The 26642-nt window shown below is 36.1% G+C and overlaps 2 protein-coding genes across 4 annotated transcripts in view; both read right to left on the minus strand.

The window, feature by feature from the left end:
- Positions 1–6688, minus strand: part of LOC148079428 (tenascin-like) — a 47385-nt gene extending 40697 nt beyond the window's left edge. For all 3 annotated transcript variants that reach the window (XM_087790989.1, XM_087790988.1, XM_087790987.1), the window contains exon 1: positions 6607–6688. The gene's annotated coding sequence lies outside the window, so the exon portion shown is untranslated. The remainder of the gene's footprint in view (positions 1–6606) is intronic.
- Positions 6689–12642: 5954 nt separating this feature from the next.
- Positions 12643–25067, minus strand: LOC148079429 (TNF receptor-associated factor 2-like). The gene is made up of 11 exons (XM_087791001.1): positions 24931–25067; positions 20206–20422; positions 18584–18662; positions 18386–18484; positions 18138–18299; positions 17990–18064; positions 16912–16986; positions 16290–16856; positions 15307–15484; positions 14451–14599; positions 12643–12946 (listed from the first exon to the last, which is right to left on the minus strand). Exons 2-11 carry the CDS (start codon positions 20391–20393, stop codon positions 12728–12730), a joined length of 1791 nt encoding a protein of 596 aa, XP_087647127.1. The 5' UTR covers positions 20394–20422; positions 24931–25067; the 3' UTR covers positions 12643–12727.
- Positions 25068–26642: the final 1575 nt, after the last annotated feature.

A 26642-nucleotide genomic window follows, 5' to 3' on the forward strand; every position in this document is an offset into this window, starting at 1 on the left:
CTGTGAGATCCCGTCGGTCACTGAGGACGAGAGGATACGGTCGATTACAGCAGCTTTTAAAGCTGATTTTTTTTTAACATATTTTGTTTTTAAAACAAATTAAAGTAGTGACAACTTCGTCAAGAGTCATGTGGTCGTTAATTATAGAGTCAAGTGCTCGACAATACTGCAAATATATACTTGTTCCTACAGTATCAGTATATATTGTTATATTGTATCATTACTATTTCCTCCCTAATATCCCTTTCTTTCAACTCTCCTCTTCCTCTCCTCCCTCTGTATCTCCCTCTATCCCTCGGCTGGTCACAGCAGGAGTCTGTCCACACCTGAGTCTGGTTCTGCTTGAGGTTTTTTCTCCTGTTAAAAGAAAGTTGTTCCTCGACGAAATGTTTTCGCCTGTTATGATTTGCTGGGACCAGCTTTTTCCTTCGATAATAAATTGTATAACTTAGTCACAAACTGGCACTTTCTGTATAATTTAATGAAATTGAGTCATCAAGACACAGCCTCTCTAAGGACTTCATCTTTTCCAAAACACAAAATTCCCCCGAAGACTTGGAGCGAATATTTATTTGTGGACAACCTTTACCCACTTGAGTAACAGGAAACAGATCCTCGTCCACACCGCGGTCTTGAGACGGCAGCAAAGTGTCGTGTGAAGTTTATATTTGCCGTGACCCGGAGCTCGATCCGAGTCACTGTTCGAGTGGGAGATGAAAACCTCAGAATCAAAACCTCTGATCAATCCCAGGCTGATGCGAGAGCTCAGCTGGAAACATCTCTGTGTTGAGTCTATAACAGAATTAAAGCTGTGAACCGGACTCAGATGTTCGGGTTATTACTCATAACTCTAACATGTCTTTCATGTGGAGGAGGATCCGTGCTGGTTCTGTCCACTTCAGAAGACGATCAAGGCTCTCAGCACCATCTGTGGGACAGAAGTGAGCGGCTGGTCCACAGATCCACGACTTTCTGAGCAGAGTTGTGAAGAACTATTGTCTGTGATTGACACTCATGCTAGTTCATCTGGAGGTCGATGATAGAAGGACCTGGTAGAGTTGAACATGTGACCAGGATGCTTCACAAGAGCAGTAGAAAATGAAGGAATAAATAAAAGTTAGGAGGGAATGAACATTGGGGTGAATGAGGAAGAGCAACAGAAGAAGAGGAGAAGCAGGAGGAGAAGTGGAAGAGAGAGGAGGTAAAGAAGAGTACGAAGAGGAGGAGGAGAAAAAGTAAAGGAAGAGAGGTCGAATGAGAAGAAGATGAGACAAAAAGGTAGAAAAGAGTAGAAAACGGAAGAGACGAGGAGTGGGGGAGAAACTGTAGGAAAAGTAAAAGAAAAGATGAGGAGCAGAAGAGGAGTAGATGAGGAAGAGGAGAACAGTTAAACATTTAAAAAAAATGAGGATAAAGAGCAGAACAAAAGAAAGGGTAGAAGACTAGGCGGAGGAGGAAGAGTAGAAACAGTAGATGATGAAGATGAAGAGCAAAACAATAGGAAGATAAGGAGGAGAAACAGTGGGAAATGTAAAAGAAGAGGATGAGGAGCATGACAAGAGGAAGAGGAGAAGGAGAACCAAACATTTTTTTTAAAAGAAGAGGATGAGGAGCTGAACAAGAGGAGAAGATGGGAAAACTGTAGAAAATGTAAAAGAAGACGATGAGGAGCAGAACAAGAGGAAGAGGAGAAGGAGAACCAAAAATTGTTTTAAAAGAAGACGATGAGGATAAGAATAAGAGGAAGTGGAGGAGAAGGAAAACTGTAGAAAATGTAAAAGAAGATGAGAAGGAGAGAAGATGAGAAGATTTCCTCCTGAACAGTGAAAAATCTTAAAGAAGAGGATGATGAGCATAAAAAGAGGAAGAGGAGAAGGAGAACAGTAGAACATGTAAAACAAGCATTCATACATTGTTATTAACTTCTCGACTCTAAACCTTCACGAGCAGGAAGAACCTCACAGGCATGAGAAGTTAAAAAACCTCTCACAGCTGAAGAACAGATTGTAACTCAGCGAGGATCGAACAGTGGGTTCATGAAGTCATAAAAGTTAACAAGCAGCAGAGACTGATCACCAGAAACATTATTTACGTCGTAACGTCTGCCAGGCTGTGACTGCATGGTTTCCTCCAGCTGCACATTTACCAGCGACGTCTCTGCTGACAACTTATGTAAGACTCGCTGACGAGTTTTACTGCTGTCAATATTATGAAGTACATACATCAAACACTAATCTGTTGCCCAGACTTTCACGCTTCATTAGCCACTTCAGGTCTAAAGTACAATTTGTCATATATTAACATTATTAAAGAGGATTACAATTCATAAGTACCATGAAAAGTAATTTGTGTGTTTCTTAAATCACAAAAAGATTGATAGAAGAGGTGTGTAACTAAGGATATATATCTTGATACTGTCAGCTTTCAAAACTGATGGAGTCGACTGTATCCTCTTGTCCTTAGTCACTGGGATCTTGCAAAATTTCACTTATCTTTTAGCTGCGGAGGACATAATGACTGATACCATCTGGTGGCCGAAAGTTGAATTGCAACACAAAAATGCTGGGAATATTTTCATGTTCATTGTAAAAAATGTTTAAAATCCAATGTTTTTATGTTAAACATACTGAAATATATATTAAAAAAAAACAATAAAAAAAATATAATTTGAAAGACAAAAAATATCTTTTCACATTGATACGATGCTGTTGAATTTCAGTAAAGTATTACAAAATTTAAGTGTATGGATATTTTCCACGAAACCTTATCGATATTCAATCAATGTTTAGTTTTCACTATCATATTTTATTTTATCATAGGTACTTTGCGGTTTATATATAAATGGTATATATAAAAAGTGTGTATTTATATATAACAATTCGATTTTTTGTCATATATATATTTATAATTAACATGAAAAAAAATTAACTGCATTCATTCTTGTGTTTGCAATTTAACTTCTGGCCACTAGATGACAGCAGTCATAACGTGCGTCGCAGCGAAAAGAACCATCCCAGCGATTACTGAGGACAAGAGGATACAGTCGACTCCGATTTTTAAAGCTGATGTTTGGACATATTTTGGTCCAAAAACAAATTAAAGAAGTTACGACTCTCTCAAGAGTCATGTGGTCTGTAAATTCTGTAACACCGGAGTCAAGTACTCGACATTAGTACACATATATCTTTGTTACTACAGTATCTCAATATATTGTATTGTTGCCCCTGTATTGTGATACATATCGTTTCAGTAGACTCTTGCAAATACACCTCATTGTTCCCCAGGTTTATCTTTAAACTCTAGAACCTTCGTCCTGTCGTTTATTCATCATTTTGTCTCCCAGGACACGACGCAGTAGCAGAGATCCGAGTCGGTTCCTGTCGAGTCTGTTTTAGTGACACTGAACAGATCAGCACCGCTCGGACAAACATGGACCAGAACTCTAAGAAACCGGCTCAGAGGAGCCATAATCTCTGCATGGACGTTTCTTCTGCTCCCCTAATAATCTCAGATTAAAGGGGATTAACTTGAGTGGGGCACGACATCTAAAGATGGTCGTTTTTTTTTTTCGGGTGGAACCCCTGAAGGGACTCTGAGGGTCTTTGCAGTGTTTAGTCGTCAATAATGCTTCATTCTAAGTTGTCATTGTAAGTTACATGTTCACTTGCTCTACTCCTGATCTCTGTGAGATGCAAGAGCTCGACCAACTTGTGTGAGAGGAAACTGTGTTAACAAGAGTTTGGTAAAGATGTTGAATCTTCCTCTCAAGATGCAGTAAATCCCTCATCATGACCATGTTTTGAACGTATTACTTTATAAATTTCTCCCCCGTCTGAAATCTCGGCGAACAAGAGGTTACGAGAGTGGAGTCCATTATGACGTAATAATGTCTTCACTCCTCCTCCAGCTAGCTGTAATCACGCCCCACTTTGTTTATACAACGAGTCCCTTGGAGGTGGATATTACCTGGATTGATGACGCGCGGTGACAAACCGCAATGCTTGACCCATCACAGCAGAGTGGTCGTCGTTATCGTGAAGAACATTCCATCTCCAGAAAGTGACTTCAGTCTCAAGGTCATGTTCTAATGCTATAAAGAATAAAATTGTTTCTAAATTTTAAATATTAAAGTCAAACATTCAATATTTGATAAAAAGAATAATAGATGCAACACATGTTTGCGATAAAATAACACAAACATCAATGAAACATTAAATATGAAAATATAAATCAAACGTGTCAAAGATAAAAAAAACAACAAACTTGCAGCCGAGCCTCCACAAGAATTGACCTCTGGTGACCCCCAGTTTCATTTAGACCCCTAGTCTAGACAAAAAAAGTAAGAAACTTTGTCAGCAGACAAAAGAATGTTAAATTGAGAATTTCTCAACTAAAGAAACATTTTTCTAAAATATGAACTTCCTGGTTGAAAGAACATCTGAGCGACTGAGAAGCTCCGTCATCTGTCAGAGACTCCAGACGCTCTGAAGTCACGGCGTCTGCGAGTGACTTCCACAGAACAAAGTTGACGGCTCGTCCTGCCTCACTAAGTCTTTCCAAACGCCCGGCGTCGTTAATCCACAGAGAGAATCTTCAATCTCTCTTCATTTCCACAGCTGATGATGGCGCCGGAGTGGAACGGAAACGATCAGAGGCAATTACGGCGGACAAAGAACGAAGCGCCGAGAGTCTCCGCGGACACTGAACGCCTCGCTGACCCGGTCAGAGTCGCACCGGACCTTATTAACTGAAGGAAGACTCACAAAGAGAGGAGGACGTGTCTTTGGAATATGAAAGAGAAGAGACGTGGGGAGACGAGAGAGGACTTGCAACTTATGATGACAAACGTGTAACTTATGGCAGTAAAACTGTTCACATATAGTCTTTTATGTCATTTTTTTCTGTGTCAACATGAAATACTTAAATGATAAACAAGTTTTCTTAAACAAGCATTTGTCAGTGACTGTATATCAATGTATTTTGTTTCTAATCATTATAAAAATTCCATGATTTTATTGATTAAGAAACAAAATAAAACATTGAAATAGTAGTTATGTCACCGTCCTTATCCTAACACAGTGGTGGGCAATTGAGTTCCTCAGGGGCCACATATTTTACAGCGAGGGGTCTTCAAGCAAAACAATAAAAGGAGTGAAAAAATCCAATATAATGGACAAACCAAATGAAATGATAGAAAGTTACCATAAAAATCCAATAAAAACAAGATAAATATGCTAAAATTACAATTGTATTGTAATGTGTAACTATTTATTCTCTTTTAAATCTTATATAAATGCATTTTTTCACAAAAGATTTTGGCTTATTTGCTTCATTTTTCTTTAAGGGTCAAAAAATACCCTGTGGTTATGTTAAGAGATGAAGTATTAACTAAAAATAAAATAGTTTGTGTGTACATGATCACATGATTTCAGTGAAATGTAATCCACGTACTGCACTTTGAGCAGGTCTGTCCCAACGTTAGATATTTTCCTATACGTCAGTGTCACTCAAGTATTATTGTTTCATTTGTGTTCTTTGATCAATGGATTAACTCGCTCCGGGTCAACACAGTTTGTAACACGGGCCAGCGTCGGATCGATCGACATGTTTTTTGTAATGTTTCTGAATGATCGTCTCTCGCTGGGAATCATCCGGATGTGACTGCATTGGAACTTGGCTGGATTATAAGTGGCATGAATGTCAGCGACGCCCAGGAGAGGATTACGGTTTAATCCAGGAAACCAAAGTTCATAGAGTTTTCAAACCTCTTCTTGAGAAAACACTAAAGTTCCAACAACCACAACTCTGTAAAACCAACATTTATGTAACAAAAAAATCCAACTTTTTTCTCTAAACTACACTTTTTTACCTTAAAGCTTTCACACCATTCTAGTATCTTTTTATAACGAAGACTTCTTTTCTTTTTCAACTTTTTACTCCTTTTACATTTCTTTCTTTCTTACGTTTCCTACTATAGTACATTCATACATCCATGCTTTAACGTAAAGTTGTGCCACGTTATAAACTTTCACGAAATTAGATTTAAATTAAATTCAAACCTTAAATATTTACATTTTAAATCAAAGCGTCATCGAGACAAAATAGCCAAAGGTTAAAATGAAATTAATTATTTATAATAATATTATTTTATTACAGTTTATCCATTATCAGAATATATCAATCAACAAGTGAAAACCAATAGGTTGAACTTTTTAAAGAGAAGGAATTTCAAAAAAAGAAATACAAGTTTTTATTTCATTCAAATTATAGTAAAACAATAAATATCATAATATATTTTAGCTTAAACACTCGAGAAACAGTATATTTTCTAAACCAAAATGTTTTAATGTGACTTGTTATTGATTCAACTGAAAAATAAACAAATCTTACAAAACCGAATTTCTGGGTAAAATACGGAGATTTGCGCAACAGGAAGTTTACTTGTAACATTAGCATGACGTCATAGTAACGTTTTTCTTCTTTTTCTTTTTAGGTTTTATACATTTCTACACTTGAAATAATGTCTCACGACTGCATTGTCATTTGTAAACACAACCAGCACAAAAAGACAGAACAATTTTAAAACTTTTAAATTTGTGTTCTTACTCTTAAACGTCGTGGAAAAATCGACCAGTTGAGCTTCTGTGACGTCAGAATTCTCCCGCGCACTCCGCCTGTGACGTAATGCCGACTTCATCATGTAACTGTAGATCGATCAGTCAATGCTAGCAGCTAATATCGAGCGAGCTAACTTTGGTGCGTTCAGGGCGATCGGAAATCGGAACTCCCGCGGTTTTCTTGTAGTTCGTTTTTTTTTCTTCTATTTTAAGACTCATAATGTAAATACTATTTATTTAACCTGAGTTTTAACTATTTTTTTATTCTCTTAAAATTATTTTATATAATTTCATCATGAAATAACAATAACACTTTATTTACATAGCACCCGTTTTATAACCTGCAAGATCCCGTTTTTACACAAAATATTAATACAATAAAATGGTATTTTGAGTGAAGCAGTTTATTTTTTATATATATGTTACAATCTTTCCTATTTATCTCAATTTTTAAATAATCTAAAAAATATTCTATTTAAAATATTGTTTTTGTATTTATGAATTTAACGTAATCGTGTTTTACTTCAGTTTTCCGTTTGCCTTTTTATTTCTATTTAACTCCTTTTTTTCTATTTAAAATGTTTTATAACAAATGGAATATATGTTTTATTCTGTGTTTTTGTGTTACCTTCTTGTTAATTTCTATTGTTCTTTTTTTGGGGGGTTATACATCTGTTTTCATATTAAATATATTAATAAAATAAATAATTTTATATTAATAATAATATTATAATATTTTAGATGCAACATTCAAATAAAAAAGGTATTTGTTCTATAGAGAAGACAATTAAAAAAATAATAAAACGTTCAAATAATATTAAAATACAAGAGTTTTATTTATTAAAATTGTACTGCGGTATTTATATCATACGTAAAAGGACAAAAACGCGATGAATTAAAGATACTTTTTTCAATTTTTAAATGTTTAGCTCTTTTTTCTGATGCTAATGAAACAAATCCTTCATCTGAAGTCAAAATAAATTAGCTCTGACTTCAATGAGCAGAATTATAAATTAATGTCAGTTAAATACACAATTTTTGTCAATAATGAACATATTTTCAGCTCGGCCTAAAAGGCAAAAAAGAGCAGCAGTTTCGTTATAATAAAATTAAACTTATCATAAAGTAGCTTCGGCGCCAACAGAGTCAGAGCGCTAACGTAGCTGAAGACTTTCAGGTAAAACACGTGACCCTCAGATGCCCACTCTTACCTCCAGAGGTATTCTCTTCACCCAGGTGATGCTGACGTCCTGGTCACATTCAAAAAGTCCACAGGACGGATCAATCCAGCAGCTCTAAATATAATCCAGATTATTAGTAAACATGCTTAATCCAGATAAAAACGGCAACAAAACGCTGAATAAGCGGCGGCTGATATGTCCGGGAGTCGACTGCTTTGCTGCAGGAAATGAAGAATCCGAAACAATCAATAGTGAGAATAATCCATCAGAAGCTAACAAGGTCAGCGTGTCCAGACCAGATTAATTAGCCTCTTTCTTCTGTGCAGATTAGGTCATCTTGGGCTGTTCCGGACCAGGTCTCAGCCCCACTTTAGTTATTAGATTCAACTCTTTACAAAATATGTTCAATCAAATACAGATTTTTTTTATACAGAGATTATCGATTAAACAGAAAAATCCTTGATCCAGTTTAAGTGGATTTGTTCCCAAAATCAGGTTTGATGTGCAGTTTTGTTTGCGTCGTCATGGTAACCAAGCAGCTTATGCCTTGTTAATGTGCTTGAATTTTCTGTTGGTTTGTTTTCATCTGACTTCTGTTTCTATCATTAAAATGTAATGATCTGTTAAAGGTTGTCTTGTTTTGATATTAAACCCAATAGTTTCCATGTTTTAAAAAAACCTTCAGACACAGTTTTTTTTAACATGATATACAGAAATATTTACAACAGGAAACAGGCACCGGGCTTGTTTCCTGTTGATTAATGAGATATTGACAAGAAACTCAGGACTGACCTGGTTCTGGATGTGGAACATGTTGGCGGAGGAATCGCTCCTGCCGTTGTATTATGAGCATAAATGTTACTTTACTTTACTCCAGAACTTTTACACACCTATTGTATTTTTGAATATTAATGTGTTTGTCACAGTATATAGATAAATTAACAAGTCGATATTTACACGAGAAGCAAAATATTTTAATTTTTTTTTTATTTTGTAATTTTTTAATTATTTTGCAAATATGAAATAAAGTTAAAAGTCAAGGTTTTTGGGGCCCCCGCAGTCTAGCTGATAATTTGGCCCCTTGTGTGCTTGAGTTTCTCACCCCTGGTGTTAAACAAATATATGTTTTATACTCAGTCGCAACACATCAGGTGGTTAACAACACTTATATAGACAATATTCTTCTTTTAAATATACTATATATGTTTTATCTTTCATGTGTCACAGGGTTTCTAACTCTCAAGAAGAGGAAATTAGTCTCATTAAACTGCTTGAGACCTCGGCTCCTGCGAGGGTTATACTAGAACGAGGTGGTACGTAAAACTACTGGACATAAACTATTATTTTTGTATATTATAATAATAATAAAAAAAGAGCACAACTTTGATCATGACAAGATCGTCCTCTGCAGGTGGATCATAGACTTCCTGAAGGACCGGAGCCAGCATGTGAGGCTGGGGACAACTGTCTCAGACACTAGGACCCTCAACACCCAGGACTTTAAGTGGGAGCAAACCATCAAAAATAATACTTATTCTGAGATGAAGATTTAGTTTAAAAAAATGAGGGTGATAATTATATGTGAGTTTTTTTTTTTAGATATCTTTGTTGTAAAAATGAGTAAAAAAAACCCTTTAACTACAATTACACAAAACAGTTACAGCTTTGAGCCTTTTAAATAGACGAGTTTGACATTTTCCAGAGCTCATTGGAACCCATATAGAGCTGGACGAGGCAACACCGCCCTCTAGTGGTTCATTAACGCCCAGCGGAGATTTGGAAAAACTTCTAGTCTAACGCTCCTAGAAGTCGAAGACACAGTTTCTGCTCGTCAAGTCTTGACTGAATAAACACCAATGAAGGAACAAGGCAGAGTTGAAACCATCAAGTCTTTAATAACTGCAGCTTATTTTATCATGAAACATCAACCACCAACAAGTATTTATGGCTCTTAACTTACAACGACCCTGTTCGACAAAGTGCACCAATAAAGTTCTCCATAGATCAATAAATACAAAAAGCATCAGTACGTCACGTCACGGGAGAACTTTGTTACATTCAATTGAATCGTAATTTCTTCTGACGGTTCATCGTGAAAAGGTGCCGCGCACCGATATACGTATCGGGAGCGTTTTTATCGGAAGAGTATCGCGATGTTCTCGGACGATTTTGTACGTGTTTTCTCCCAAGGATCACGACTGTGTGAAGCAGTAGATGTGAACAGTAATAACTTCAAGTAAAACAGTTACACCTGATGATCTGCTCTTCGAGTCGCCTGATAAAACAATCGTACTCTTCCGATAAACTACGACCTACGACGTAATCCGATGTTTCCAGAAACAGCAGCAATAAAAACAAACACAACATTATTTGGCACCTTTTTCTCGCAGATACACGACAAAACACGGAGGTAACGTTTGGCACAAATAAAACTTTCGTGCATTTCTACGAATACTAGTGCTTCCTTTTTTTCGGGTTCTTACAGTATATCTATATAAAAAAAAAAACTTTTGAAGTAGCTTCGGATCGTGAACAGAATCGGATATTGCACAAATGATGGCGGTCGGGTTCCTCTGGCCGGTCCAAAACCGTCGGACAAACGGAAATCTGGATTCAAAGATATCAAAGTATTTAGGTATCTGGTAATACTATCACTTATTATAAAGCTCTACTAGCAGGTTATATAGAATACTTCGTTATCGTATCAAAGAGTCATATTTATAAGTCGTTATGAAAATAGGCAGCTAGCATTGCTAGCGGCCGGATATATAGTAATAATATTATTCTACTTAAGTTCGAAGAAATAAAGATGCCGGCGCTGGCGGCCCGGAGGGAACGAGACGCCGTCGCTCTCTTGGTTTTGGATTGAAGCCTCCCATGCACAGAGAGGGTCCAATACAGGTCCGGACTGGATCGGGGCCAGCAGTAAACCGCCGAGACCTCAGCATGCATGCTAAGATGCTAAGATGCTAAGTGTGCTAAAGGTTAGCGAGCGCTAAAGAAAACTGAGGGATCAGTTGCGTGGACAGCAGGAGTCCGATCACGACGCTGTCGTCCGACCGTGTTACGGTAATATTTCAGATCTTTTTTCTGACATTATTTGAAGTTTTCATCTTAATATCTGAATGTCAATTAATTTTCACAGATTGTTTTTATTCTATGTTTTCTCTTGACTGTTACGATTATATGAAATTAGTCTCTTTAGCAGCCAAAATGTACTTAAGTCGTCAATTCTGGACAAACTTTTTGAAAAAAGTATTCTTTTTTTTAAGTAGATTTGGCTCAATATTTGACCTTCAGTTTCAACGAAAATAGTTTATCTAGCGTCAACAAATGAAGCTCTTGTCCATCAAATATGTCGTAACAACTCCAGCCGACATCGGAATCTTGATGTTCACGCAAATGTAGCGATACTTTGGAAGTATGTCAGTGACTCCAGAATATTGAAGGTTTGAATTTAAGATTTCCAATTTTCTTTAATTAAAAAAAGTTGTTTTTTTAAGCACTTAATAATTGAATTGGATTTAATAATTTCTATATTGAACAGTTTAATTGGATTTTTCTTTTGATAATTGATTTTTCTTTTTAAATTGAATATTTCCAAAAATGATTGAATTGTTTTTACTTTTTTTTTTCATATTCTAACGCTAATAATTCAAAAATAAAATCTCATTGTGTATAAAAATGTTGGTTTAATAGAGACACCATGATTGGCTAAAAGTTTGATCAAGGTCATCTTTTGCAACTATTATACCAACATTTTTATGTTCAATTTAAAAGCCCCAAAAATTGTAAATATATAGAATTTAATCACTACATTTTTGATTAGTTGGAATTAAAATACCAAACTATATGTGTAAAAAATGCATGATTTAAAAATATTGATGAAATGATTGAAATAACAAATTCAACCTTTCAATATAGAAATTATTGAATTATAAAAATTGAAAAAATAAGAAATATTTGAATCAAAAGTTTCACTATTAGATGAAACGAAAGCCTCCAACATTCTACTGCCACTGAAACACTTCCATACAATAGTTGAATGTAAACAATGACTCGTCAAAATAGCATTTTTTTTTCCGACCATGTCGACGACGACTAATCTCTCTCCGCCGCACGTCGACCTCCTCTGCGACACAAACACCAGGACACTCGGGGCGGAGGCGGCAGAACCGACGACACCGGAACATTCGGTCGACTGTGGCGGTGAACCTGCGGTGAACCTGCGGTGGACACGGTACTATGTGTTGAGATGTGAGGTGAGCAAACGCCGAGGTGTGGCCCTCAGGCTTGACTGGCAGGCTTGCCCGGTAACTCCACTGTTATCTTCCACAGATGTACCAAACCACCGATCAGAACCACCGACCCGAAACGGGAACGAAAACACACGGCACTGGACACGTAGAATAATAGCCTGGTTCCAAAAATACACATGCAGGCAATGTCCACCATCACGGATGGCTAAACTCACTACGACTAACGACAAAACCCATTTTTCGTTGAAGCTTGGCCCCGGAAACGAACCCGGCCCCCGGACTAGAGCGGCATGCACCTCAAAATGAAACGCCTAGAATCTTATTCGGAACATAACTCCACGTTTGTCTATGCAAAAATTCACTCCACTGGAATTCGAGAAGCTCACAATATCGACAATCTGCAGGAAAATAAAGCGAAAAAAACCATCCGTCAACCCGAACCGTCGACTCCCCGCGTCCACGTCTTATCTACAATCCCGGAGCGGCGTCTCCTCGCACGCCCACAGGCCACGCCTCACATGCTCGAGAACCCCTTGTTCGAGGGCTCGTGCCGTCAATCAATCAAGCGCCCCGATTTTCGGCCACGACCGTCACCGGCCAGCGTGACGCCGCTTCTTCCAACACCTCTCTGAAGAGACGTTTCTCCACCAGGACGAGGCGGCGAGCTTCCCTAGAGCCCCGTGAGGTCCACGATGGCCTTGATGAAGATGGTGTCGTCGCGTATGTAGGAGTTTTTGGCGTCGAGTTTGGAGAGCGGGCAGAAGAGCGGGCAGCCGCTGGCGATGTTCATCTCGCTGACGGGCCTCTGGAAGGACGAGGAGGTGACGTCGGGGCGGAAGGCGTCGATGATGTGCTCGCGGTTGCTCTGGTCCAGCAGCATCAGCGTCACCTGAGAACACCATCAAACCACCGTCAAACTACTTATTTAGGACTTTTGGCCGGGGGGTCATAATGTTTTGGCTCCTCAGTGGGTTTTCTGTAGGGTCAATATGGTGTGATAATCTATAAGTTGAGTAAAAAAATACTGCTGTGCTCGTCACTATTACTCACTGACTATAGTCTGTCAAACTGAGCCTGAGAAACCTGGGTGTTGTATTTGATAAAGACATTTATTATTTTTTATTATATTTATTTCCTTCAGCTGAGAAAAATCTTTAAACTTAGGAAAATGATGTGAATCTGGAGCTTGTAATCCATGCGTTTGTTTCTTCTTGCCTGGACTACTGCAAAAGTTTATTTTGGTGTCATAACAAGAAGGATCTGTCTCGCCTGCAGTTGATTCAAAACTCTGCAGCGAGAATTCTGACCTGCTCTAGTAGAAGAACTCACATTTCTCTGATCCTTAAAACTCTTCACTGGCTGCCAGTTTCTTTCAGGGTCAATTTTAAAATTCTGGTTCTTACTTTCAGATCTATTCATGGTCAGACCTTCCATCAGTGATCTGATCCAGACTTACACCCCAGCTCGGGCTCTGAGGTCTGTGGATCAGAATCTACTGATGGTTCCTGAACACTTACTTACTTACTTACGTAAGTTGTGAAAAACTGCGATAGATTTCACATAAGGAATGAATGGGACGAGGTCAAAAAAGTCGCAAATCTCCGACGTTTTTCAAACATCTCCTGCTCTGGCGTACGTTCACATAGAAACACTATTCAAACTTTAAAATGTAGATAAAAGTCCAAATTATCACCGTGGGATTTTTACTCTTTTGTAGCTTTTATGTTTTTTTTGTCACAGGGCAAAGCGCACAGAGCACTCTTGTGATTTCTCTGTGGGTTTATCTAGTTTTTCTTAACCATACTGTGTTGATTTGTACAAATATAGTAATTAAAAATCATATTTTATTTGTATCATAGTTATTTAATGGATTATATTTCAATAATGTGTGCATAAAATACAATAATTCGATTTTTTTCATTTACAATTAATTTTCAAATATATTTACAGAATTTCTTGATTTTTGTGTTGCAAATAAACTTCCGGCCACTAGATGGCAGCAGTCATTGCATCCTCCGGAGCTTAAGGAATATCCTGGCGATGACTGAGGATGAGAGGATACAGTGGACTCCAGCATATTTTCAAGCTGATGTTTAGACGTATGCAAAACAATGAAAGCCTACATGTTTTTTTGATGACTGAGGACGAGAGGATACAGTCGACTCCAGCGGCTTTAAAAGTCAATATTTTGGTTTCAAAACAAATGAAAGCAGTTACGACTTCATCAAGAGTCATGTGGTCTGTAAATTCTGCAACACCAGAGTCAAGTATCGACAATACTACAAATATATCCTTGTTACTACAGTATCTCAATATCGTATTGTTGCCCCTTTATTGCCTGATTAAAAAATCATATGAAGTAACTTTTTTATAAAGGCCATAATTGACGTCACCTTTTGGTTGAAGGGCCACTTGAGCAAGGCATCGCTGAGTCCTCTCATGACCACGAAGAACAGCGACAGGTGGCTGCCGCGCCCGGTGCCGTCTCCGTTCAGGTAGATGCGCAGACACATCTTGTAGCCGTACTTACTCGTGTAGAAGGCTGTGAGGAAACACACGACAGGTGAGGAAACTAGCAGCTGAGGATTTTATTCTTGCTAAGACAGCCTGAACACAATACATTTAGAGACAAATCAGATGCAAATACGTCTCAAAAAGATGCTATCTTGCATATAAATGTTTTTTATTTAAGTATATCAGTGCCATCATAATACTGAAGCGTTGAATTTAACATTTAAAATCTTGAAAATATGATTTTTCTTTTCTTTGAAATGCGATTGGATGCAGTTTTTTAACAACTGAATTGAAAAGTCGTATTTGTTTTCTTTAAATAATTAAAATTAAAATAAATTCTAAATGAATGGTTTACACATTTCTTTACACAGATATTCTAATTAGATATTTATTAAATTGCTTGAAAGTATTATACCAATGTATACCATTTATATTTTGTATTTAAAAGCTACAAAGTGAAAAAAAAAAATCACATTTATCAATTATTGAAATTAGAACAAAAAATAAAATAAATTTTGAAAATATTCACATTTTTTATGTCAAGTATTCTAAGTATCCATTCATTATTTATATATAAAAAATGAATTTAATTATTAAAAGAAAAATATATAATGACCCAAAAAATTAAAGGTTCAACATTTCAAATGTTAAATATTCTAATGGCTCTGGTATATTTTCTAATATAACTGTTGTTCTACTCCACGTATAACACCAAAAGGCGGACAGGTAAGTCACCAGGTGAGAACATGGCAGGCGCTCGTCCCGCGATGGCATCCTGCCTCTTTTTGGCAAAGTCAGAAATCCTCCAGACGAAGACGCCGTCAAACGTGGTCGCCGACATTTCTCGCAGTCGACCCTCCATCTCGGCCACCGTCAGGTCCTTCAGTCCCACCGTCCTCTCCAGCTGACGCACCTGGACGCGATTCAAGGAGAGAATACAACGAGGATTTCAATTTGATGACACCTTTGTGACATGTATGTAACAAACTAGTTTCATGAAGTGTCCCAGAAATGTCAATTAATATTTATTTAATATGTGTTTATGGAAGTAGATCAGTGTTTCAATTTAAACTAAATTTGAAAGGTTGAATTAGTTTTTATTTAATACTAGAAATTAAATCTTTTTTTTTAACTACTTGAATATGAAAGTTGAATATTTTCAAAATTATTTTTTCTTTTTAAACAGAGTTTGATATTCTAATTCCAATAATTCAAAAATAAATGTTCTAAATTTAATATTTTAATTGGTATCCTTTTAAATTCAATATAATAATGTTGTCTTTTGACACTATTATATCAATATTTCTATATTGTATTTTAAAGGCATCTAATCAAGAAATGATGGTTCAAGAAAAAGTTATTTTTTAAATAAATACTAGAAAATCAAACTCTGTGTCATCTTGAAAATATTCAACATTTTACATTCAATTATCCTAAAAACCTTTCTATATTAAATGATTAAGTTAAATTATTTTAAAATAAATAAATGCTTAAAAAACAACAACATTAGAAAAAAAAGATGAAAAGTTTGATCATTTAAAATGTTAAATTCAATATTCTGATGTCAATCAAATACTTCCATATGTGTACACTTGCGTTATTTACATTAAAATCACATTATTTTGGTGGTGTAATAAGAGGAAACGTGACATTTCAAAAAGATCAAAACAGAAAAAAGGACGTTAGGGATCAAAAAAAGAGATTCTGTCCGTTCCCACCTTGTTGCTCAGCGCCTCGATCTTGTCCTGGTCCAGCTTGTGCTGGCGGTTGCTGGCCTCCATGGTGGTGGCGAAGCGCTCCACCTCCCTGTTCAGCACACACACCACGTTCTCGAAGGTTCCCGACTTCACCTCCAGGTCGGTGCACCTCCTGCCCAGCTCCGCCACCTTGGTCTTCTCGCTGTGCAGCTGCAGCTCCAGCGCCGCCCCCACCGAGCTGGGCAGGGGGGTGAAGGAGGTGGACACGGACAGGGTCGAGGCCAGGGCGGGCGGAGGCGGGAGCGGGGCGGAGGTCGGAGGGCAGGAGGCTCCGGGGTTAGAGGAGGAGGAGGAGGAGGAGGCTCCCTGCACGGGAGGTCCGGAGGAGGAGGAGCTGAGCAGGGACACACGGGCCTCCAGCTCCCGGAGCGACTGCTGCAGCTCCAGCAGCTTGTGGCCGGCGACCTCCAGACCCTGCGGCTGCAGACCCTCCATGCTGACCTTCATGCCCATGATGTAGTGCAGCAGCAGGTTGAGGTGCTCGTAGGCGAACGCTCGCTCGTGATCGTGGATCTTCTCCTTCTCCACCTGGAGGATCAGGACCGGGTTCAGAGGAGGAGGATCTTAAGGGTGAGATACTCACAGAGATGTCGCAGCCGACCACGTGGAAGCGACATGGTGTTCGGAACTTGCTGCAGAACTTGATGTGGTCCACGTACTGGAGCAGAAGAGCACAGCATCAGAACCACCCTTAGTAGAGTGTAGGAAAATAACAAGTATTGCAATATATATTTTTTAACAATACTGTATCCATATAAATAAAATGTTTTCGCTTTTAAATGTATTTATTTTTTGGGCTATTTCATTTTTAATCATTGTTGTTTTATGGTTTTTGTTTCAATAAAGTGTATTTATTTTTTATTTATGTGTTGCAATTAAAACACTCATAATGACCTTCAGTAGGTGAGGATCATTATTGAGTCAACTGAAGTTGTGTTTGACTTAACTCGTCCACACATGGATATTTTATTTTATTGCTGCTTAAATTATAACAGAAGAAATTATAATTAACCCTGGTAATAATAATAATATTAATAATAATAATAAATAATAATTAACAACCTCCACCACTTCATATTTAATCGTGGAAGCCAGGGGGGTCATTCACCTTGACCCAGAGGCAACGTAAGGGATACCAAAAAAACATTTGTTTTCGGGCCTTTGGGTCACCTTGACCCTAAGATAACACAAGGGTTAAAATACAGTATATATACATATTATTTTTTATTTTTTATACCAATTCTGACTGATAATCCATTAGGGTTGTGAGAAAATATAAATACATGTATATATTGCAATGTTTTTTCCTCTACAATGTATTCATATTCAAAAGATCTGTATCAAATTTTTCTTTTTTTCTTTCAAATTCTATTGAATTTTTGTTTTAGGTATTTTATGGTTTATATTTGAAGTGTGTATAGCATTTTTGTGTTGCAATTAAACTTCTGAGAACTAGATGACAGCAGTCATTACATCCCACATGATCTAGATGATGACTGAGGACGAGAGGATATAGTCGACTCCAGCAGATTTTAAAGCTGATGTTTGGACATATTTTGGTTTCAAAACAAATGAAAGAAGTTACGACTTCGTAAAGAGTCATGTGGTCTGTAAATTCTGCAACACCAGAGTCAAGTACTCGACAATACTACAAATATCACCTTCTCTCGGGGGATCTTCTTCTTGGCGCAGCCCTCACAGATCATGGGGTACTTGGGGCAGATCTCGTCATGTGCCTGCCAGACAAAGACGAGGGTTTCTCTCTCTCGGTGAAGCGAGTGACAGCACGGTGAATAAATGATGGCTGACCTTGATGTTCTTGAAGTGGAACGGCTCCTTGCAGTACTTGCAGTTGAGCGTCCTCTCCGGGCACTCGCGCTCGTTGTGGCGCTCCTGCTCGCTGAAGCGGATTCGCTCCTTGCACGACGGACACGGGATGATCAGGAACTCACACTTGCCCTCGTGGCTTTGCTGCCGAGAGACGCTGACGTGAGAGCGGCCACCAGGGGGCGGACAGAAGGAGGCGTCGGCGCATTGTTCCCGACAACAAGACTGACCTCGTATTCCTTGATGATTCCAGTCCAAGTGCAGCTGTCGTTGATGCAGGCGGACAAGAGACCCTCCACTTCCCTCCTCACCGCGTTGTCCGGGAACGCCTGATAGGAAAAACCGACGGAGAGTCAGAGGCCATCATGGAATATTTGTGTTAGAAGAATCTTGGCTAGATGTTAGCATGGGAGGTGCACGTAACTCACACATCCTTGCTTTAGGATGGACGTGGGTTCTTCAAAAATGTCCTCCTTGATGCAGGCTCCACATTTCTGAGGTCCATTACTGCCCCATAACAAACAAAAGACAGGATCAACACAACAACAGCACTGGCTAATGTTCTGTAGCTACAGTGCTACATATTTTTCATGTAGCTAAACAGCTATTGTAGCATAGCCAAAGTACCACCTAGAGTTTACAGGAAATTATAAAGTAGCTCCGGTGCTAATAGATCGATCTATCTAAAGTGTTACGATGCGGAAAGGGCTAATGCTAACGTATCGTATGTGCGAATGTATTTAAGTGTTAATGTATCTTTCATGCTAACGTATTTAAAGTGCAACAAATCTGAAGTGCTAACGTATCCTATGTGCCAATGTATCGCAAATGTTCATGTATCTTTTGTGCTAATGTATCTAAAGTGCAACAAATCTGAAGTGCTAATATCGTATGTGCAAATGTATTGCAAGTGTTCATGTATCTTTCATGCTAACGTATTGAAAGTTCAACAAATCTGAAGTGCTAACGTATCCTATGTGCCAATGTATCGCAAATGTTCATGTATCTTTTGTGCTAATGTATCTAAAGTGCAACAAATCCGAAGTGCTAATATCATATGTGCAAATGTATCTTAATTGTTAATGTATCTTTCATTCTAACGTATTTAAAGTGCAACAAATCTGAAGTGCTAACGTATCCTTGCAAATGTATCTGAAGTGTTAATGTATATTTCGTGCTAACGTATTTAAAGTGCAACAAATCTGAAGTGCAAACGTATCCTGTGTGCAAATGTATCCTAAGTGTTAATGTATATTTCGTGCTAACGTATCTAAAGTGCAACAAATCTGAAGTGCTAACGTATCGTATGTTTGAATGTATCTTAAGTGTTAATGTATCTTTCATGCTAACATATTTAAAGTGCAACAAATCTGAAGTGCTAGCGTATCGTATGTGCGAATGTATCTTAATTGTTCATGTATCTTTTGTGCTAACGTATTTAAAGTGCAACAAATCTGAAGTGCTAACGTATCGCATGTGCAAATGTATCTTAAGTGTTAATGTATATTTCGTGCTAACATATCTAAAGTGCAACAAATCTGAAGTGCTAACATATCCTATGAGTGAATGTATCTTAAGTTTTAATGTATATTTTGTGCTAACGTATTTAAAGTGCAACAAATCCGGAGTGCTAACATATCGTATTTGCTAATTCATCGTAAGTGTAAATCTATTTTTCGTGCTTATGTACCTAAAGAGCTAATGTAACGTATTTGCTAATGTATTGTAAGTGTTAATGTATCTAAATCACTAACAAACATATCATAAGTGCAAATGCATTTTTCATTCTAAATTGGCTTTAGTGCTAACATATACAAAAAACTAACATGTTATGTTGCGATCCAATTATTTTTATTGTCATTTATTTTTAAGAAGCAAATGCCGTCTGATATCTGAGGCGCTAGTTCAACACTATGTTTTTTGTACTTTTCATTATATAAAATTCTAACAGCTCAAGTGACGTCACGTTCAAAGCGCTAATGTGGCTCCAGTGCTAACACATCGAACGTGGCAGTAAAGTCAGCGCGAACGTATCTCATGTGTTACCGACCTGACGGTGCGGTTGAAGCAGTACGAGCAGAACCGGTGACCGCACTGGGCCTGGACGGGCCGGCGCAGGATGTTGTGGCAGCAGTTGCACAGATGTTTGTCCTCCAGCTTGTTTCCCAGAATCTTCTTGTTGTATCCGGGTTTGTTGCTCTCCATGGATGAGGGGGGGGACGGCTCCTGGGCCGCCATGCTGGGAATCACACGTCACACCTGGAAAACTGCCGGGACGCCACAAACAAAGGAGAATCAATTACCTGGTTAGAAAAAAAACAACACACAAAACTAACTGCATGGACGACCGAGCTACAAGCCAGGAAAATAAAATTCAATTCAATTCAATTCAATTCAATTTTATTTAAAGTGTCTTATCATAACAAAGTTATCTCAAGACACTATACAGTTGAAATAAGACTACAGTTGATTAAGGAAAAATAGATCCCAGCAATTCAAAGGCGAGCTCAGGGAGGACGGAAACCTCCCGTGGACCAGAAGGGCAAAAGTTCGCTTGATCTTGATTGAGGCCAACGGGCCAAATCTGGCCAGACAAGTCAAGTTTGTGGCCAAAACTTAAACAAAACATTTTGAAGCAAGAATACTCTTAATACGCTGACAGAAGAGAATTCATTGTTGAAGTTGTTTCCCAGCAGAAGGATGTTTGGTGACACTCACAGACTATAAATAAAGAATGTGCTTCAAGGAGAAACAGAAAAATGTCTCTTGTGCAGAAGTCGGTGCTGGTACCACTGACTGAATTGAAGGAGAGACAAGGTTCTGTTGAGAGTCATTTCAGTTGAAGAATTCAATATATATATTTATATATTCTGATCTTCCCTCTATAGAAGATATGTGATATTGACTCTTTACGTTGATGCTACTGCTCAACAGCTACTGCTAACATGTGGCTAATAAAAGGAGCTAACCGACATATCCACCTCAGAATAAAGCAGAATAATGTTTAAAAATCAGTTTGAATCAAGAAAAGATATCAAGAATGAAACAAAAACAAAATATGTAACTGTCAGTTAAAGTCTGAAACTGACACTGCTTGAACCAGAAGTCAAGAGGATGTGATATCTGTCGGCTAACGTTAGCATGTAGCATCGAATCACAACACCAGGGACAAGAATATGTTGTTTTGTTCGTCTTTCTTTAAATTCCCTTCATCATCACTAACTTTTTGTTCATACTAATGACATTCACGTCATTTTAGTTATATCCGAAAAGATTAAACTTACTTACTCTTAAAAGTTGACGCTACTGCTAACACGTGGTTAGCAAGCAGGCTAGCTGGGATATTTGTGTAAGAATTAAAACACAATAATATTACAAAAATATTTTGATTCAACACAGATATTAAGAGTTACACACAAATCTTTCTGATTAAAAAAAAAAGTCTGTAACTGACCATGTGAACCAGGACGTGATATATGACTGTTAGCATGAAGCATCGACTCACAACATGGACGCTCTGAAACACTTAATATAACAACACTAACTCATATTAGTAAGTAAGTAAGTAATTAGTATTTATAGAGCACTTTTAAGGACCAGGGTCTGATATTTAAGTTGTTTTAGTTCTATTTTATTTGTATTATTTGTTTACAGTTTAAAGGTAATTCAAGACTTTTAAAGACTTTTTTAATACCATTTTAAATTAAAATGAAGACCAACTTCACAATAAACCAAAATAAAAAAAGAAGAAAGAAAAACAATTTAGTAGTATTTTAAATGCAATTTAAGACTAACTAGACACTCAACCAAAATGTTAATAAAGGAAAGATAAACACTACATGAGTTATATACTGTATGTTTAAGGGACAATTTTACCCAAATGTTTATTCAAAAAATTTAAATAAACATGACTTATTCTTTCACTAAAAACTGTCCTTGACTCCCATCGCGCTGTTTTTGAAAAATATTTTCTATTTTACTCTCATTTCCAGACATTTTAAAGAGAATTAACACCTTTTATTCATGATTTCAACACCTTTATAGACTTTCTAATATAATTTGAAATTAAAATGAAGACCAACTTCACAATAAACCAAAATAAAAAAAACAAACACTTTGAGTAGTATTTTAAATGAAATTTAACACCAACCAGACAATAAACCAAAAATGTTAATAAAGGAAAAATATTATTTGTCTTGGTGTTATCTTAACCTTTAAAGTATATATTTTATTGAGTATTGTTTTGATAGTTTAAGCGCTTTGTGACCCTGGTCTGAAAAAGTGCTCTATAAATACAAATTACTTACTTATGTACATGAGTTATATATGTTTAAGGGACAATTTGACCCAAATGTTTATTCCAAAAAATAAAAATAAACATGACTTATTATTTCACTTAAAACTGTCCTTGACTCCCATTGTGCTGTTTTGGGAAAATGTTTTCTATTTTACTCTCATTTCCAGACATTTTTAAGCGAATTAACACCTTTTATTCATGAATTCAACACCTTTATAGACTTTTTAATACCATTTGAAATTAAAATGAAGACCAACTTCACAATAAACCAAAAAAAAACAAAACAACTCTTGAGTAGTATTTTAAATGCAATTTAAGACCAACTAGACCATAAACCAAAAATGTCAATAAAGAAAAAAATAAACACTACATGAGTTATATATGTTTAAGGGACAATTTTACCCAAATGTTTATTAAAAAAAAAAAAAAAATCACTAAAAACTGTCCTTGACTCCCATCGTGCTGTTTTTGACAAATGTTTTCTATTTTACTCTCATTTCCAGACATTTTAAAGAGAATTAACACCTTTTATTCACAAATTCAACACCTTTATAGACTTTCTAATATAATTTGAAATTAAAATGAAGACCAACTTCACAATAAACCAAAATAAAAAAAAACAAACACTTTGAGTAGTATTTTAAATGAAATTTAACACCAACCAGACAATAAACCAAAAATGTTAATAAAGGAAAAATATTATTTGTCTTGGTGTTATCTTAACCTTTAAAGTATATATTTTATTGAGTATTGTTTTGATAGTTTAAGCGCTTTGTGACCCTGGTCTGAAAAAGTGCTCTATAAATACAAATTACTTACTTATGTACATGAGTTATATATGTTTAAGGGACAATTTGACCCAAATGTTTATTCCAAAAAATAAAAATAAACATGACTTATTTTTTCACTTAAAACTGTCCTTGACTCCCATCGTGCTGTTTTGGAAAAATGTTTTCTATTTTACTCTCATTTCCAGACATTTTTAAGCGAATTAACACCTTTTATTCATGAATTCAACACCTTTATAGACTTTTTAATACCATTTGAAATTAAAATGAAGACCAACTTCACAATAAACCAAAAAAAACCCCAAAACTCTTGAGTAGTATTTTAAATGCAATTTAAGACCAACTAGACCATAAACCAAAAATGTCATTAAAGGAAAAAATAAACACTACATGAGTTATATATGTTTAAGGGACAATTTTACCCAAATGTTTATTAAAAAAAAAAAAAAAATCACTAAAAACTGTCCTTGACTCCCATCGTGCTGTTTTTGAAAAATATTTTCTATTTTACTCTCATTTCCAGACATTTTAAAGAGAATTAACACCTTTTATTCACAAATTCAACACCTTTATAGACTTTCTAATATAATTTGAAATTAAAATGAAGACCAACTTCACAATAAACCAAAAATGTTAATAAAGGAAAAATATTATTTGTCTTGGTGTTATCTTAACCTTTAAAGTATATATTTTATTCAGTATTGTTTTGATAGTTTAAGCGCTTTGTGACCCTGGTCTGAAAAAGTGCTCTATAAATACAAATTACTTACTTATGTACATGAGTTATATATGTTTAAGGGACAATTTTACCCAAATGTTTATTCCAAAAAATAAAAATAAACATGACTTATTATTTCACTTAAAACTGTCCTTGACTCCCATCGTGCTGTTTTGGAAAAATGTTTTCTATTTTACTCTCATTTCCAGACATTTTTAAGCGAATTAACACCTTTTATTCATGAATTCAACACCTTTATAGACTTTTTAATACCATTTGAAATTAAAATGAAGACCAACTTCACAATAAACCAAAAAAAAACCCAAAACTCTTGAGTAGTATTTTAAATGCAATTTAAGACCAACTAGACCATAAACCAAAAATGTCAATAAAGAAAAAAATAAACACTACATGAGTTATATATGTTTAAGGGACAATTTTACCCAAATGTTTATTTAAAAAAAAAACTGTCCTTGACTCCCATCATGCTGTTTTTGACAAATGTTTTCTATTTTACTCTCATTTCCAGACATTTTAAAGCAAATTAACACATTTTATTCACAAATTCAACACCTTTATTGACTTTCCAAGGATCCCATGAACAACAACAACCTTTGAGCAAACATGTTTTGACACTTTTCTCTCTGCACTCAAAACACAAACACACCTGCGACCACTGACCACTGCTGACCCGCACTTCCTCTCACATCACGCCAACTTTGTTGACAAAGATGTGTGGACACACACCTTACACACACACACACACACACACACACACACTGCCGGAGTGCCTCTGAGCAGCGCCTCCTCAGACAAAGCGGCGGCAGCAGCATCATCATCCTGCCCAGTAACCCGCCATTGTCTCCCGCCTCCTCCTTCCTGCTCGCTGTTGCTAAGCTATCAGCATCATCCCGGAGTCAGGAGGCTCGCGGCCACGCCCCTCCTCTCCTCCTGATGCAGGCTCGCGCTCACCTGTCTTATGGCGTCATGGCTCGCGCCTCTGTCCGGGGGTCCGTGCGTGGAGGTTACATGCGCGCGTGCAGCCGGCGGCGGGACGAGCGGGGTTCGGATGGCGCCAGCGCACGCGGGGTCCCGGGGAGCAGGATGTTTGTGTCCGACGTCGCCATTGCACTTTCGGAGTAGATGACGTCACGCGAGGAGGAGGGGGGGTGAGGGGGGGGGAAACGTGCGCGCTGTTGTGGTTGGATGAGCGCGCGTGAGGGGGGGCGGGGCCGCCGCTGTAAACATCCTGTCAAGGACCGGAATAAACCTATTGGAATATGTGACGTCATCTTGTAGTTTAAAATAACTGTTTTTTTTTTGTTTTTTTTTTATACAGTAGTTCGATTATTGAAACAATTAAAAATACATTTTGACATTATTAATGAACGTGTTATGTTGGAAATAAAGGGTTAAAAATAATTTCAAATAATTAAATGACATTAAAAATGATCAAATAAATACATGATAACGATTTTAAAATTGTACGTTTTCAAAGAATATTGGAGATAAAAAATAAGAAAGAATCACTGTAAAAATGATACAATTATTATTATTATTCGTTTATTTTTTAATTGAATCAAATTAAAAATGATAAAATAAACAAAAACATATATTTTTTAAATATATTATATTTTTTAATAATACATTTTGACATGTGTCATTAATAATGAAAGTGTTATGTTGAAATTTAAGGGTTAAAAATAATTTCAAATAATTAAATTACATTAAAAATGATCAAATAAATACATGAACTATTTTTTTAAACATGATAACGTTTTTAAAATTTTACGTTTTCAAAGAATATTGGAGATTAAAAAAAAGAAAGAATCACTTAAAAAATGATACAATTATTATTATTTTCGTTTATTTTTCAATTAAATGAAAAATGATAAAATAAATACATGAACTATTTTTTAAACATGATAAGGATTTTAAAATTGTACGTTTTTAAAGAATATTGGAGATAAAAAAAAGAAAGAATCACTTAAAAAATGATACAATTATTATTATTTTCGTCTATTTTTTAATTAAAATTAAAAATGATAAAATAAATACAGGAACTATTTTTAAACATGATAACGATTTTAAAATTGTACGTTTTTAAAGAATATTGGAGATTTAAAAAAAAAGAAAGAATCACTTAAAAAATGATTCAATTATTATTATTACTCGTTTCTTTTTCAATTGAATCAATCAAATAAATACATGAACTATTTTTAATCATGATAACGATTTTAAAATTGTACGTTTTCAAAGAATATTGGAGATTAAAAAAAAAGAAAGAATCACTATAAAAAATGACAATTATTATTATTATTCGTTTCTTTTTCAATTGAATCAAACTAAAAATGATAAAATAAACAAAAACACATTTTGAAAATATAAATTATATTTTTTTAATAATAGATTTTTCACCGTAAAAATGTGTGAATTTGGGGAAAAACATAAAAAAAAACATTTTCTTTTGAAAAGGTGTTTTTGTTTATTTTATCATTTTTAATTTGATTCAATTGAAAAATAAACGAATAATTATAATAATTGTATTTTTTTTTTTTTACAGTGATTCTTTCTTTTTTTTTCTCTCCAATATTCTTTGAAAACATACAATTTGAAACTCGTTTTCATGTTTAAAAAATAGTTCATGTATTTATTTGATCATTTTTAATTGTAAGTTAATTATT

Source organism: Callionymus lyra, chromosome 5 (assembly GCF_982586985.1).
Source record: "Callionymus lyra chromosome 5, fCalLyr1.hap1.1, whole genome shotgun sequence".
Classification (NCBI taxonomy): domain Eukaryota; kingdom Metazoa; phylum Chordata; class Actinopteri; order Syngnathiformes; family Callionymidae; genus Callionymus; species Callionymus lyra.

What these genes read in the sequence shown, in the direction of transcription:
- LOC148079429 (XM_087791001.1), bottom strand. Translation starts at nt 20,393, where the DNA reads ATGGCGGCCCAGGAGCCGTCCCCCCCCTCATCCATGGAGAGCAACAAA. An exon ending in GAATCATCAAGGAATACGAG is followed by an intron (nt 18,300 to 18,385) that starts GTCAGTCTTGTT and finishes GTCTCTCGGCAG; the next exon opens with CAAAGCCACGAGGGCAAGTG. An exon ending in TGGTCGGCTGCGACATCTCT is followed by an intron (nt 16,857 to 16,911) that starts GTGAGTATCTCA and finishes CTGATCCTCCAG; the next exon opens with GTGGAGAAGGAGAAGATCCA.